Genomic DNA, 16676 nt, shown 5'->3' on the forward strand with positions numbered 1-16676 from the left:
ATTCACGATTCAATCCTTTTTGGTTCTTTGTTGATAGTTGTCTCCTCAGCATTAATCCATTTTTTCTTAAATTTTTTCTTAATACACAAGCTCACATCTAACCTATAGAAGATAAACTGTGATACATGTAGGTCACCCTTACTTACCACTGCCTGGACCCAGTGAACTGTACCACATCCAACCCATACCAAATCACCTGGTTTCTGGATAAACCTGTACACTGGAACATTTTCTTCATACAGATCTTCTAATATAGGCCACCAAGAACCAGTCAAATAATTCAGATTATTTCTGGAATAAACATTCAATTTGATCAGGCTGAACTTTTATCTGTGTATTTTTAAAAAGCTTAAAATACAATCAACCAACTATATGATTACTTCTGGTTAGTCTAATACATATGTTAGGATCCTTATAACTGTGCAGTGTAAAATATACTTCTAGAACACCTTTTTATTATCTTAAATATACTTGTTTTAAGATTATTTATATATTTTCACTTTTTGGATTGTTTTAAAAAAATTTAAGCATTATACAAATTATGACAATAAATTTGACTCTTGAGTTTTCATTCATAAAATTGATGAAAATGTGTATTACCTTTCACACATATTTTGTATAACACCCCAATAATTATCCGGTACACCAAACCATTCACAATCTCCTGGTCCTATGTTTATATTTATGGAACCAAAATTGTTGTTTTCTTGATGTCCTGAAATAAAAGAAGGTAAGTTTAGCTTTAATACATATTCTGTAAAGACACCTAGGTAAGACGTCAAGTCAAAGCATCCAAAGATCTGTGATAGTGTTCAAAGGGAACTAACTCTGATGTACTTTGACACTATATAGGGGAAATAACTCAAGATTTTTTTTATAGCAGGCATTTTCAATCACATTATGTTTCTATTGTGTTAGTTTTTAAGTCTGTAAAAATAAATAAATGAACTTCTACTTCAAAGAAAAAGAGATTGTACAATGAAAATTTCACTAAAATATAATAGAATGTAAGTGCATTTGCTTACCCTTTTTTTGTCTCAAACTGTTTGTATTTGATGTTTTGTTTTAGTGTTTAGTGTTATAGCTAACTGATTCAGTATATCTGTAACACATCAATTTAACAATCAATTTTACCATTTACAGATTATAAACTCCATAATGACTGATTAACCTGTACATACTAACCTGGTGTTCGTGATCCTGGAACTTTCATATACAGCTGCACAGTGTTCATACCCAATATTGTATGTCCAACATGACTTAGGAGATTGCTGGCAGACACAACGCGACAGAACGCTGGTAATTTCATCAACTCCTGTAGTTGTGGCTTCCATTTTCTTTCATCTGACAGATCAACATTTGTACCAAATTTTATATACTTAAATTTCTTCTTTCTGAAAATACATGAAAAAATCGTTCATGTATTCATGCGGAAATTAAAGAAAACAAATAATGATGCAATAATCATAACAAAAATAGTCAAGCAAGTACTGCTGAATTTTTATCCTTAAACTAGCATAAGCATTTAAAGAATTTTCAAATACTGTAAATTCAGAAATTATTGTGTGCATTTATTATTGCGATATTTGATGAAAGGACAAAAATGCGCTATTTATTATTGCGATTTCAGATAAATCTGCATACAGATATGTGTGTCAGATATCAGAATGTGAGTTCTTATAATTGCCATAATCACACAGTCCCAATCACAATAATAACAAGAGTGCACACGCTGAAATGTCTCGCCTTCTTTACTAATCATTGATATTATGTTGATAGTCCTAAATATAAAGCTTTATTACAACTGTCACATAAACTTAACATTAACCAAGTAAACTAAACATTGACCAATGAACCATGAAAATGAGGTCAAGGTCAGATGAACCATGCTAGGCAGGCATGTACAGCTAACAATTCTTCCATACAACAAATAGAGTTGACCTATTGCTTATAGTTTAAGAAAAACAGACCAAAACACAAAAACTTAACACTGAGCAATGAACCTTGAAAATGAGGTCAAGGTCAAATAAAACCTGCTTGACTGCCAAATAGATCATAAAATATTTCCATACACCAAATATAGTTGAACTATTGCATACAGTATAAGAAAAACAGACCAAAACACAAAAACTTAACTATAACCACTGAACCATGAAAATGAGGTCAAGGTCAGATGACACCTGCCAGTTGGACATGTACACCTTAGTGTCCTTCCATACACCGAATATACTAGACCTATTGCTTATAGTATCTGAGATATGGACTTGACCACCAAAACTTAACCCTGTTCATTGATCCATGAAATGAGGTCGAGGTCAAGTGAAAACTGTCTGACGGGCATGAGGACCTTGCAAGGTACGCACATACCAAATATAGTTATCCTTTTACTTATAATAAGAGAGAATCTAACATTACAAAAAATCTTAACTTTTTTTTCAAGTAGTCACTGAACCATGAAAATGAGGTCAAGGACATTGGACATGTGACTGACGGAAACTTCGTAACATGAGGCATCCATATACAAAGTATGAAGCATCCAGACCTTCCACCTTCTAAAATATAAAGCTTTTAAGAAGTTAGCTAACGCCGCCGCCGCCGCCGCCGCCGGATCACTATCCCTATGTCGAGCTTTCTGCGACAAAAGTCGCAGGCTCGACAAAAACCTCACAATAATTTCGGAATTTACAGTATACAACTTTAGGAATAAAACTACAGGAATAAAAACATATAGTTTGTCAGTAAATTTATACTGTTGAATAGTCAAGATAAACAATAAAGGAATGCTATTTCTTGCAAAGATATATTTTAAGCATCCAAATGATATTTTGAATGGATATTTCTCTATAGTAAAACACAATGACTTTAGCATAGTAGTTCTTTTATCTCTCAAAATCCTTGATAAAGAGTTAAATGTGAAGAAAAGAAAATGATAGTCTAACAAGGTTCACACATTTTCATGCTAAGAATACCCCTACTTGTAAATCAAAGTATAAAAAATTCGAAAGGGTTCGCGGAACCCAGTGTCTCGCCTACTTTTGCTGTTGTCTATGTTTTCAGTGTGATAGGGGAATGCACATAATAGATTTACAGTTAATGAAATAAATAAATAAGAAGCTTCTGTCCAAGTTTGGTAAAAATCAAGGATGGTTTATGAATCTAATAAATGTTTTAAAAACTTTAACTGCAGACTGTATATAATGTTAACTGGAAGAAAATTTAAGTCCATTTATAAGTAATATACGAAAAACAGGAAATAAATTTTTACAAAATTTCCTTCTAGATACTAGCTTTTGATCATAAACAAGCTTCTGTCCAAGTTTGGTACAAACCCAGGACAGTTTAAGAAAGTTATTAAAATTGCAAAAACTTTTAACCACAGAGTGAATATTTGTGGTCGCCGCCACCGGAATGTACGATCGCTATGTCTCGCTTTTGCGACAAAAGTCGCAGGCTCAACAAAAAACAGGAGGTAGGTGTCTGACAGATCAGACAGGTATGTAGTGTAATGGTATAAGAATGTACCTAGTGTAATGCTATAAGAAGGTACCTAGTGTAATGGTATGAAAATGTACCTAGTGTAATGCTATAAGAATGTACTTAGCGTAATGCTAATGTACCTAGTGTAATGCTACAAAAATGTACCTAGTGTAATGCTATAAGAATGTACCTAGTGTAATGCTATAAGAATGTACCTAGTGTAATGCTAATGTACCTAGTGTAATGCTATAAGAATGTACTTAGCGTAATGCTAATGTACCTAGTGTAATGCTATAAGAATGTACTTAGCGTAATGCTATAAGAATGTACCTAGTGTCTATAAGAATGTTCCCAGTGTAATACAATGAGATTGTTCATAATGTCACGCTACATGAATTAACCAATATAAAAGAAAGGAGATGTGGTATGATTGCCATCGAGACAATTAGCCACCACATTTCAAATTAAATTGATGTAAGCAATTATAGGCAACAGTATGGCCTTCAACAATGAGAAAAACCCAGCTATAAAAGGCCTAATGCTAAACGAATTTATCTGGTAAAGTGCTTTAAGAATGTCCCTCTATATGATGCAAATGGATTACACGTCTTGTAATAATGTACGAATTTACCGAGTGTAATGCTATAAGAATATTCCTACTACAAGTTATATTTTGATATAGTTTATAGAGTAGAGTATGTTGAATTTGACTGTATTCCTTAAGAATACTTGAAAATTACATATTTGGAATAAATTACCCAATGACGTTTCTAATTTGCCAGTTCATTTGTCATTTCCTTCAGTAAGAAAGAACTCATAAAACTACAGACATTTTTTTACCTCAAATGTGTTGGAGGCCAAAACTTACTTGCACTTGGTAACACACAAAATATAAATGGTCTTTACTAGGAAGTCACATACATACCCTTTAGGTCCAGTGGAAGAGTTTGAATCACTGTCAGAATCTCGATGGATCCCTTTAGATTTATCATGCTCCTCCTAAAATTATAGTAAAAATAGATAAATCACGAAAACTTAGTAGAAAACAAAAATGTTAATTCATCATTGAATATTCAACATATGTTTTTTAAGAATACATTGTGTAGTATATTGTGTTTTCCTATGTGAATTATTTCAAACTTTAAGGATCTTCGCTCCTCTTGTTTGGAATTTTTTCCAGATATTCGGAATCCTCTGGTTTTATCCATGAAATGCCATTACAAATTTTGCCCGCTAATCCCTGCTTTTCTTTTCATAATTTTATTATATATTGTTTAAAAAGCCATATTTGAAAATCCTATAAAATCCTTATTTTTTCATAGTTTTCCAAAGAAAACAGGTGCTAATGTTAAATGTCTGAAATATCTATAGAGAGAATCATTTCCCGCCAAATTTTCAATGGCTTATATATTGAAAACAAGCACACTGACCCTTCATTTTTTTCTGCTTTTTCAGTTCCTTATTTAAATACTATCAACTTAAAACAGCCTTTTAAAAAGCTTGTTATTTTGAAACAGAGTAACGAACATTCTTAAAGAACTTAACTGCTCACATAACCCATCACTCCTTCATCAATAATAAAAAAAAGTCCGTTTGTTTATGTACAAGACATGCCATTGGAGACTCCTGGAATAATGAGGCTTAGTACTGAGCATATATGTTTATTTATGTACAAGACATACCTTTAGAGACTCCTGGAATAATGAGGCTTGGTACTGACCATATATGTTTGTTTATGTACAAGACATGCCATTAGAGACTCCTGTAATAATGAGGCTTAGTACTGACCATATATGTTTGTTTATGTACAAGACATGCCATTAGAGACTCCTGGAATAATGAGGCTTAGTACTGACCATATATGTTTGTTTATGTACAAGACATGCCATTAGAGACTCCTGGAATAATGATGCTTGGTACTTAACATATATGTTTATTTATGTACCAGACATACCTTTAGAGACTCCTGGAATGATGAGGCTGGGTACTGAGCATATATGTTTATTTATGTACAAGACACACCCTTAGAGACTCCTGGAATGATGAGGCTTGGTATTGAGCATATATGTTTATTTATGTACAAGACATACTTTTAGAGACTCCTGGAATGACGAGGCTTGGTATTGAGCATATATGTTTGTTTATGTACAAGACATACCTTTAGAGACTCCTGGAATGATGAGGCTTGGTACTGAGCATATATGTTTATTTATGTACAAGACATACCTTTAGAGACTCCTGGAATGATGAGGCTGGGTACTGAGCATATATGTTTATTTATGTACAAGACACACCCTTAGAGACTCCTGGAATGATGAGGCTTGGTATTGAGCATATATGTTTATTTATGTACAAGACATACTTTTAGAGACTCCTGGAATGACAAGGCTTGGTATTGAGCATATATGTTTGTTTATGTACAAGACATACCTTTAGAGACTCCTGGAATGATGAGGCTTGGTACTGAGCATATATGTTTATTTATGTACAAGACATACCTTTAGAGACTCCTGGAATGATGAGGCTTGGTACTTAACATATATGTTTGTGTATGTACAAGACATACCTTTAGAGACTCCTGGAATGATGAGGCTTGGTACTGAGCATATTTAGCTATTGATGTCAGTCCTCGGCTACTATCACACCGCCAGAGTTTGTTCCCATAGCTATCACGATTCTCATCTGGAGCTTGTTGTCTCTGAAAAAAATATTTATCCAAATGAACTTTTTCTTTCAAAAAGAGGGTTCATATATACACCATAGACTAAAAGTTTAATAATTTGCCCTTTTCGGAATTTCTAAAAATGTTGTTATTGAATTTTTTTTTTAAAGTATTATATGGTAGTAAAATCAATAGAATCTTATAATAATTTGCCAAAATGTAGTTTATATCATTGCTTTTTCAAATATATTATAAAAAGTATAGGTCACTGGGCTTTTTTCAAGCTACAGGTTGTGCAAAATTGTCAGTTTTTGCATAGATTGTTCATGGAAAACACAATTTTGTGTGATTAAATGAAAACTAAACAATAGAATTTTAGATAAAATATGAGATGATAGGCCTTGTAATGGGCTATCAGAAAATATAAATAAATATAAGGGTCACAGGACTTGTTTTCTTGCTACAAAACAAAATAGGTAAATTCATAGCACATTCCAGTATAAAAGTTACATTATCTGATTTATCTCCCCTTATATGGCAAAGAGGAAAAAATAGAATAATAAAAAAAAAATGAAAAATTTGAATTCTATAAAACAGCCTCAAAAATATGATAAAACACATAATTTTCTTCAACAAGATGAAAAGTCTAACAATGAATTACACTCTTCTCTCAAAATTTGCACATTTCATTAAAGATCTAGACCAATTGTTTTCTGCTATTTTACAATCCAAGAGGGATTATCAGCCTTATACAGGATTAATAGCAAGATATCATTTCACCAGTTCATACATTCATAAAAGATTCAGAGCTCTCATAAGATATCAAGAACTGAAACAATGTATACAACAGTTTGGTAGCTACATGACATTTACACTATTTTTCATTGAGATTTTTTTATAATTGACATTGATACCTGTTGGTGAAAAGGCAACTATGTTGATTACTTAACCGTTTAAACATTTAGGAATACATTAAGTGATTTAATAATATCTATTTCACATTCAAATTATGAAAAATCTTTTAAACAACTTGCAGTCTTTATTCTCTAGTATAATCTTAAACTTGATGGTTATTAAGGATTGTGTAAATGGTTGATAATATCTATGTAAACCTACCTGTGTTCTGACTTCTACAGGATGATCTGCATTAGCTTCTACCAAACTTTTTGTTGAGAACAGACCTAAATCTGCAAGATAGTATATATAAATATGAAAATACAGTCATAAAATATAGATATAAAAAGCAGTCGTAAGTCTGCAAGAAATAATAAAACAAAGCAAAAGCAAAATGCATAAAATAAAATAACAATAATTGCCATAACAAATTTTCAAGTCACAATATAAGAAACGATATAAAAGTTTAATGATAAACAGGAATCAGTAAACAAATATAACATCCATGAAATCCAATTGAAACAGACCTTTTATGTTCCTATTTTAAAGTAGTTGTATCCAATTGAAACAGACCTTTTATGTTCCTATTTTAAAGTAGTTGTATCCAATTGAAACAGACATTTTATGTTCCTATTTTAAAGTAGTTGTATCCAATTGAAACAGACCTTTTATGTTCCTATTTTAAAGTAGTTGTATCCAATTGAAACAGACATTTTATGTTCCTATGTTAAAGTAGTTGTATCCAATTGAAACAGACCTTTTATGTTCCTATGTTAAAGTAGTTGTATCCAATTGAAACAGACCTTTTATGTTCCTATTTTAAAGTAGTTGTATCCAATTAAAACAGACCTTTTATGTTCCTATGTTAAAGTAGTTGTATCCAATTGAAACAGACCTTTTATGTTCCTATTTTAAAGTAGTTGTATCCAATTGAAACAGACTTTTTATGTTCCTATTTTAAAGTAGTTGTATCCAATTAAAACAGACCTTTTATGTTCCTATGTTAAAGTAGTTGTATCCAATTGAAACAGACATTTTATGTTCCTATTTTAAAGTAGTTGTATCCAATTGAAACAGACCTTTTATGTTCCTATTTTAAAGTAGTTGTATCCAATTGAAACAGACCTTTTATGTTCCTATTTTAAAGTAGTTGTATTAAGTTTTAATTAATATACCTTACATTTAGTTGTAACTAAGAAACTAAGGTTCCAACTCCCTCAGGCAAATTGACCTTAGACAAATTTGGCTCCTCAGGCAAATTGACCTTAGGCAAATTTGGCTTCTCAGCCAAATTGACCTTAGACAAATTTGGCTTCTCAGGCAAATTGACCTTAGACAATTTGGCTACTCAGGCAAATTGACCTTAGACTAATTTGGCTTTACTTTTCAGGTTCCTTATGGTCATAAAGCTTCTCACCAATTAAGGTATTTATACAATCTTGGCTTTTAAATTTAAATTTTGGGGTTTTGTGCGTTTCTGATGAAGGTACAGAAAAACTGTCTTGTTTTAATAAAACTCAAAGAAACCTTTCTGGGATGTCAAGATTGGACACTGAATCTCTTTTTCATAAATTACCTAATTTCAAAGCTCCTGCCAACCCTCGTATCACTACCACTGGCTGAGAGTAACAGTATTGTTGAAGTTCTAATGAAAAAGCATCTTTCTTTGTATCTAACTGTAAAAAAAAGAATGCATAACTATGAAAAGGGTATAATGATCAATCTTTTTTAAATCTATCACTTCTAAGCTGCTGACTTAAGAAAAGTGTGACAAAAAAAAGTTTATTCAACACAGTGAAAAATGGTCATTTCATCAGCAACAGGAAGTAAGTATCTGACAGGTCTGAGAAGTGCTCCCATGTACAACTCATCACTAGACATCAGTCAAGCTGATCACCAAATATCATGTCTTTATGTTCATCAGTACCTGAGAAAAGTGTGACAGAAATAATTTTTGAATGAACAGATAGACAGACAGACAAAGGTGTATGCAAAACTTTCGGACAATAGAGTATAGCACAAGGAAGTGAAAGGGGTCTAGGGATTACAACTCTCAAAATGTGATACTTACATAAACACTAGGTGTTGGAAGATGGAGTCTATGTCTAGATAGAAGACAGGGACTTCACATCACAACACATGATACTTTCATAAAACTAGGTGTTGGAGGGTTTATGTTGAGATAGAAGGGGGAACTGGGGATTTCATACATGATACTTACATAAACATTTGGTGTTGGAGGGTTGAGTCTATGCCTAGGTAGAAGAGGGGGACTGGGGACTCCACATCACAACTCATGATACTTACATAAACACTAGGTGTTGGAGGGTTGAGTCTGTGTCTAGGTAGAAGAGGGGGACTGGGGACTCCACATCACAACACATGATACTTACATAAACACTAGGTGTTGGAGGGTTGAGTCGGTGTCTAGGTAGAAGAGGGGGACTGGGGACTCATCACACACAACACATGATACTTACATAAACACTAGGTGTTGGAGGGTTGAGTCTGTGTCTAGGTAGAGGAGGGAGACTGGGGACTCCACATCACAACACATGATACTTACATAAACACTAGGTGTTGGAGGGTTGGATCTGTGTCTAGGTAGAAGAGGGGGACTCCACATCACAACACATGATACTTACATAAACACTAGGTGTTGGAGGAATGAGTCTGTGTCTAGGTAGAAGAGGGGGACTGGGGACTCCACATCACAACACATGATACTTACATAAACACTAGGTGTTGGAGGGTTGGATCTGTGTCTAGGTAGAAGAGGGGGACTCCACATCACAACACATGATACTTACATAAACACTAGGTGTTGGAGGAATGAGTCTGTGTCTAGGTAGAAGAGGGGTACTGGGGACTCCACATCACAACACATGATACTTACATAAACACTAGGTGTTGGAGGGTTGGGTCTGTGCCTAGGTAGAAGAGGGGGACTGGGGACTCCACATCACAACACATGATACTTACATAAACACTAGGTGTTGGAGGGTTGAGTCTGTCTTTTGGCAAAGGAGGAAATGGTGAAGGAGGAGGTCTAGGTATTCCATCTCCCATCATACTGATGGTCACTCCATGTTTACCTATAATAATAATTCATTCTTATACAGATCAAATACTATTGTGGTCAATTTATATTTTGTTTCTGGAAAACATTGAAACTTACACGGCTAAATATAAGATGCTGTAATCAGTTTGTCAAACAAACATGAAGTTTTCTAGTGTTTCAGTTGACATATTTTTTCACCTGTTTCAGTTGACATATTTTTTCACCTGTTTTTTTCTTCTTTCATATTTGCATTTATTACCATTTGTCCTCCCATTTGACTTTGAGACAATGAACAAAATAAGTCAACCTTAGATATTTAATGAATCAGAACCTACCTTGACCTTTAGTTGCTGCTAGAATTTCGTAAGCTTTCATTGATATTGACAATGGACAAGATGGTGGGAGTAATTCCTTTGGAATGGCCACAGTTCTATTATCACAATGTTTTTCCTCCTTAGATTGAGGTATATCCTGAGACACTTTGGAATGTAACTTTGATGAGGGACTAGATTCAGCAGTGAATTGAGCGAGAATATCCTCTGCAATGGAGGTAGCAAGTGCTTGTTTTGGTGACAAAATTGTCGATATATCACTATCATGTAAATGTTCGGACACAAAGTTTTGAATGTCTTTTGGGAGATCTGAATCTGTTGTGGATGTGTGAACTGCTGATGATGACGACAATGAAGTTCCACTCGATGTGTGCGACCTGGACGTAACATTGATGCCCTGAGTGTCACTTGAGGAATGCTGATTTACAGAAGGCACTCCATTGAGCATGTCTTGACCACACGAGATGTTTGGTTTAGGAAATCGTTGAGTTTCTGGTTCCCCTGATAAAGCAGCAACTTTACTAGGATTAGTGTCCTGTTATCAAACAAAATAACGTTATTTATGCACTTTAACATAGCATTTATATTTCTAAATAATGCTGACATAGAATGATTTAAATAAAATTACAGAAACATAAAAGATCTGTTTATTGTTTAAACTTGCAAGATTAATCATTCAGACCTTGACCCTCAAATTTACATCATGCCATCATGTATATAGATGAAGAGCAAACCAGATAACATATAATACTGCAAAACAACTAACTTTCATGTCAGATTTATTTTTCATAACTTTTGAGAGTAGAAATATAGCCAGCATATAAAATGTTAAAATTATATAAATACACCAAGAAAATGAGAAATACGCAAATAATTTTTTTTTTAAATAAATTATGCAAAGTAGGCTGAGGCCTTGTTATGAATTAAAAGTTAGTTTACAGTATACAATTTGTACCAAAAAGTGTCAGTACATTATCTGAAAAGTCTTAAAATGGGTGACATATGAAAACAGTAATTAATTTACATTCGTAATCTCATATAAACTGAAAACAAAATTTAGAAAAAAACTTAAGAACAGGAATGCCATCTCAAATTCAGATTAAGTAGTGTGTTAGAAATCCTACCTGTTGATTTAGTTGTTGCATTTTCATTTGATATGCTTTAAACAATTGATACTGTGTATGTAGCTGATGTAAGAGATTAAGTTGAGTAGGATCTAAGGACATTCGATTCTGTTGCAAATTCTGTAGAAGCTGCATCTGTTCATTAGTGAAGGTCACTGGTGAGGGTGGATGGAAATCATCATGGGGCTGAAAAGATAATGGTCATCTCATTATGTTATAGAAGATTGCCACAAAAAACATGATAAAACTAGGAATCTACCATCTAATAATACACAGGGAATGGTATACTACCAGGTTACAATAGATATCCACACAAACAAGGATTACTATTACCATTGTTACAATAAATTACCACAATCCACCGTGATGTTTTAGATTACCACAAGAGCATGGTAATGTACAATGATTATAAAAGATAACCACAGGAATAAGGTAATTTATCAATGTTGAAGCATGGTAGTTAACCAAATTACTGTAGATTACCACATGAGCATGGTAATGTACAATGATTATAAAAGATAACCACAGGAATAAGGTAATTTATCAATGTTGAAGCATGGTAGTTAACCAAATTACTGTAGATAAACACATGAGCATGGTAATGTACAATGATTATAAAAGATAACCACAGGAATAAGATAATCTATCAATGTTGAAGCATGGTAGTTAACCAAATTACTGTAGATTACCACATGAGCATGGTAATGTACAATGATTATAAAAGATAACCACAGGAATAAGGTAATTTATCAATGTTGAAGCATGGTAGTAAACCAAATTATTGTAGATTACCACAAGAGCATGGTAATGTACAATGATTATAAAAGATAACCACAGGAATAAGGTAATTTATCAATGTTGAAGCATGGTAGTTTACCAAATTACTGTAGATTACCACATGAGCATGGTAATCAACCATTTTACAGTAGATTCATAGTGAATCAAAATACATATATAGTACATAAAGTATTTCTGATTAGTCAGTAAATTATAAACTTGTAAGTGAAAATACATGTGTTAAATTACTTTAAGTATCTACTTCTTGAAATAAGTGGACGTTTTACAAATGTAAATACTAGTATTTCAATTTTCAATGCTAATTATAATGAAAATGTAATCTATTTCTATCTATGTTTTAAATATAGTTATTTTTTTATATATGTAAGCATAACCAACGAGGCATTACAAACTTTCATGTAGCAATGCAAAAAGTGAATCAGTCATATATTGCGTGCTTGCCACAGCACAATAAAAAATCCCTAGAGAACACAACTATAGTATGCCTAGGTAAAAGCATATTATCAAACAATTCTATACATAAGGTATTTCCATAGTTTGCTGAGGAAATTTGAAGGTAATTAAAATCATTTCATTAAGCTCATTTAAGCTTCTGTCAAACTTACTCTTTTCCTGCCTTGAGGCTTCTTTTTCTTATCATCAAACATCTGACCAGTAGGCATCACCCCCTGGGGTCCAGGGGACAGAGAAGACTGTGGCATATTGGACTGAGGAGGCTGAGCTGGCATCATTGGGCCCTTTGCCAAGGGATGCTGCAATAAATATCATAAACATTAAAACATGCTTCAAAATATAATGTAAAAATATGTACCATTAAAAGGAATGTATCTACATGTATATTGTTCATTGAACTGATCCTCAATTGTTTGAAAGGAATAATAAATCATGTCACTGGACACCTGTCATAACCTTTTCAAGTATTTTTCAATTTAATCTGTTAAATAGGACAAGCTCCCTGCCTTCCTATAGTGCCATCCAATATTTGACATGTTACCTGTTGAATTAGATTGATTTCTTAATGTCCTTTTTAATTGGATCGACTTCCAGTCTTACCATAGTGTCATCCAGTATTGACATTTACCTAATTAAAACCTTGTCTTGGTCAGGTTTTCAATATGAATATCAAATATTTGATAATTAACCTGTATAATGAAACAGCAGCTTCTGTGATATTGATTTTATATTTTAATTTAATATTTGGTTCCTTTATAAAATTGTCTATGTCAAAAGTTATTTTACCTGTGTAATGGGTCCAGCTCCCTGTCTTGATGTTAATTCTGCTGGAATAGGTAATGTCCACGCTTCTTCTATACTTGGCAAGGTTTTAGGCCTAAACATATATTTAAAAGATTACATAAAATTACATTATAGATTCAAAATTTTGTAATAATTTTCGCAAATATTAATAATGACTGGGTGACATCTATCTATTGTTCATAAACATTTTTTAAATGAATCAATATTTCAACTTTATATTTGAACTGTTAGGATTTATTCTTTTGTTCTGTTAGCTTTTTAGTTCCCAAAATTCAGCATTACTGTGCCAGCAGCCTTATCAGGAAAAACTAACTGTAATTCTGCCAAAAGTTGTCAACCAGAGCAAAACACACACTCAATTTGTCAGTATTCATTATACCTTATGGAGTTCTGTAAGATTTGCAAGCACTACAGAAAAGCTTATTGATATTCTTGAAAAATTATTTATTAAAGTATTAAGACAGGTAGATTTTGCTAAATTTTGTTAAGTTGTTTTATTCAATCTTCTAATCAATAACAATTTAATGTTTTACCAACATGCAATCATTAATGATGCCTCTATTGAAATAGTACCGTAGGAACTTACCTATTCTGTAAATGTTGTATAGGAACACTATCTAAATGTTGCTGAAGAAACTTTATTTTTGATGCTAAAGCAGAGTTAACTCCCCCTGAAAAATAAACAAAATATTATTGTATCCTACTGTCATGACTGTCCTCTTAAGTTTTTCTCTCTAAATATAACCTTATTGTTTTATTCAGAAAGGCACAGTCATACAATTTTCCAGTAACAAGCAATCTTCTTTTCAACTTTATTCATTTTACTTTATGTTATTTGCAAAGAGTTTCTTGATTGTATATTCAGATATTATTGTGAGGTTCTAATTAATGCAAATAATGCCACTGGATTATTATCAAAATCATAAGATCTTGCATTCTGATATCCAACACATATATCTGTAGGCAAATTTTCCTGAAATCTTAAAAATCACACATTTTTGTCCTTTCTTTAAAAAAAAATTGCAATAATTTCTGAATTTACTGTATTAAGAACAGAAATAATTGTTATAAAACATTGTTTAACAGATTGCAATGTCTTACAAAATTAAATTAATCAGCCACAGAATTTGATGAAAACTCTGTCAAGTTAAGAGAATGCAAATATTTTTATTTTTCATCTGTTGTAGAACAAGATATATGATAACCAAGTATGTGCTTTATACAGTTACCTTTATTTCTAGTACCATTTATGTAACAGGTGTAAGCGTCCTTAGGTTGATTACAAGTTTCATAGAGAATTCCCAGATCAGTCCATGCTGCAGTGTGAGATTTATCAAGCTGTACAGCACAAATATAGGCTTGCAGAGCGTCCATAGGCTGGTTCTGTTGCTGATAAAGTACTCTGTAAAAATCAACACACTTTTGTAACATATATATATATATAAACTGGTTTCATGTGCAACTATTTAAGGTCAGGTCTCATCATGGTTGTGAGATTTTGAACCGGTAAATAATTTGGAAAGGAAAAATTACCTAATTATGATAAAAGAGCAAGACTTTAAGACAAGAGCAAGACATTATAGGTTCCATTCTAAATTCTATGTGCCTGTTGTCCTTATGTAGGTCAGATGTATTTATGAAAAAAAACTAAAGACATATGGAAGCATATGTCCCGTGTCAATATACTGGAATTTTCAATAAAACTTATATTTTCAAATAGGCACAACTTCCATAAAAACGATATTTTTTTCCAATCAGTCTGATATATATTGCTGATGTGAACTTTTGACATAAATATAATTAATGGCTGATGAGAAATGTACAAATGACAGTGCTTACAATCATCTCTATTACTTTGGTATCTACATTTCTAAGGGGCACAACTTCCCAGAAATATTTGATTAGCATAGATTTTTGAACTTGTCTTAAATATTGCTGAGGTTAACTTTTGACATGAATTTCATTTAACTCCAAGGAGAAATGTAAACGTTAAACATGTCAAATTTGCCACTGGACATTAAGCAACCGACAATCAATCAATAAACATGTTAAAGCACCTACAATTTTGACTTAAAACAATATTTACATTTCCAATGTAACAAATGAAGACATCTATAATACTTACCCTATTGAGCACCAGGTGTCAGCACTAGCTTCTGATTTGTCAATAGAGTTACGGTAGGAAACGAAAGCATCGTGTACTTTTCCTAGGGCAGAAAAACACCTGAAAAATATAACTCTCTATCTAAAACATTTGTCAAAAAAATTAACCATATTCTTTATCAAACATTCAGCAAATATAAAACCAATCGCTTTTAAACATTCAACAAGCAGTGGGCAATTTTGTATGAATTATTTTGCAAAAACAATATCCTTTTGAGTCAGCCATAGCCAGCAAATGACTTTCTTTCATAAAATAAAAGTATCATATATCAAAGATTCAGCAAAATAACAGAATCAGATATTAAGGATTCAGTAAAATAACAGTATCATATATTAAATATAAAGAAATTCGAACATACGACATAGAACAATTCTCTAAGCTGAAATCCATCCTGTGAATGATCAGTAAATACTCTGACAGATAAAAAACAATTTCCATGTGTTTCACACCACACATATTACGTATGTCAAATATCATATATATATGTGTGTGAATTGACATCTCTCAGGAAATATCAAACAACAGTTTTTTGTTAAAGCAGAGTAGATACAAACTATTGTAAAATTAATTTCAATTTACACCTCTGGACAAGCCTTATAAAGGTATATAGGAAGAATCGAGTTCCAGGAGGTCAAATTTTCACTTTTGTTGTGACAAATACTGCTTCCTAGAGATTACCAGTAGACAACAGTTTGTTATTTGTCTATGACATTCAATAGCCCTACCTATCAATTTCAATAAATAACTCCAATAGCCACCTCTCTCAAACCATGACACATTACAAAACATCCTGATACTAGATACTAATTCAAATTAATTTAAAAAAGTAAATAAAACAATTTTGGACCCCTGTATGTAAACAAGAGACTTACCTTCCAAGAAGATACAAGGTGTGTCCCTGCTTGTA

The 16676-nt window shown here is 32.6% G+C and overlaps 1 protein-coding gene across 4 annotated transcripts in view; it reads right to left on the bottom strand.

Annotated features, from left to right (window-relative positions):
- Nucleotides 1-16676, bottom strand: part of LOC127739381 (lysine-specific demethylase 6A-like) — a 79950-nt gene that overhangs the window by 7413 nt on the left and 55861 nt on the right. For all 4 annotated transcript variants that reach the window (XM_052251078.1, XM_052251081.1, XM_052251082.1 and 1 more), the window contains 15 exons: nucleotides 15731-15829; nucleotides 14835-15007; nucleotides 14192-14276; nucleotides 13588-13678; nucleotides 12954-13100; nucleotides 11551-11736; nucleotides 10430-10961; nucleotides 10016-10128; nucleotides 8610-8709; nucleotides 7256-7326; nucleotides 6044-6175; nucleotides 4403-4476; nucleotides 1186-1394; nucleotides 601-715; nucleotides 147-291 (listed from right to left, as the gene is read on the bottom strand). In XM_052251078.1, the coding sequence (XP_052107038.1) occupies nucleotides 147-291; nucleotides 601-715; nucleotides 1186-1394; nucleotides 4403-4476; nucleotides 6044-6175; nucleotides 7256-7326; nucleotides 8610-8709; nucleotides 10016-10128; nucleotides 10430-10961; nucleotides 11551-11736; nucleotides 12954-13100; nucleotides 13588-13678; nucleotides 14192-14276; nucleotides 14835-15007; nucleotides 15731-15829 (2272 nt within the window). The remainder of the gene's footprint in view (nucleotides 1-146; nucleotides 292-600; nucleotides 716-1185; nucleotides 1395-4402; nucleotides 4477-6043; nucleotides 6176-7255; nucleotides 7327-8609; nucleotides 8710-10015; nucleotides 10129-10429; nucleotides 10962-11550; nucleotides 11737-12953; nucleotides 13101-13587; nucleotides 13679-14191; nucleotides 14277-14834; nucleotides 15008-15730; nucleotides 15830-16676) is intronic.

Source organism: Mytilus californianus, unplaced genomic scaffold (assembly GCF_021869535.1).
Source record: "Mytilus californianus isolate M0D057914Y unplaced genomic scaffold, xbMytCali1.0.p SCAF_4, whole genome shotgun sequence".
NCBI classification, from domain to species: domain Eukaryota; kingdom Metazoa; phylum Mollusca; class Bivalvia; order Mytilida; family Mytilidae; genus Mytilus; species Mytilus californianus.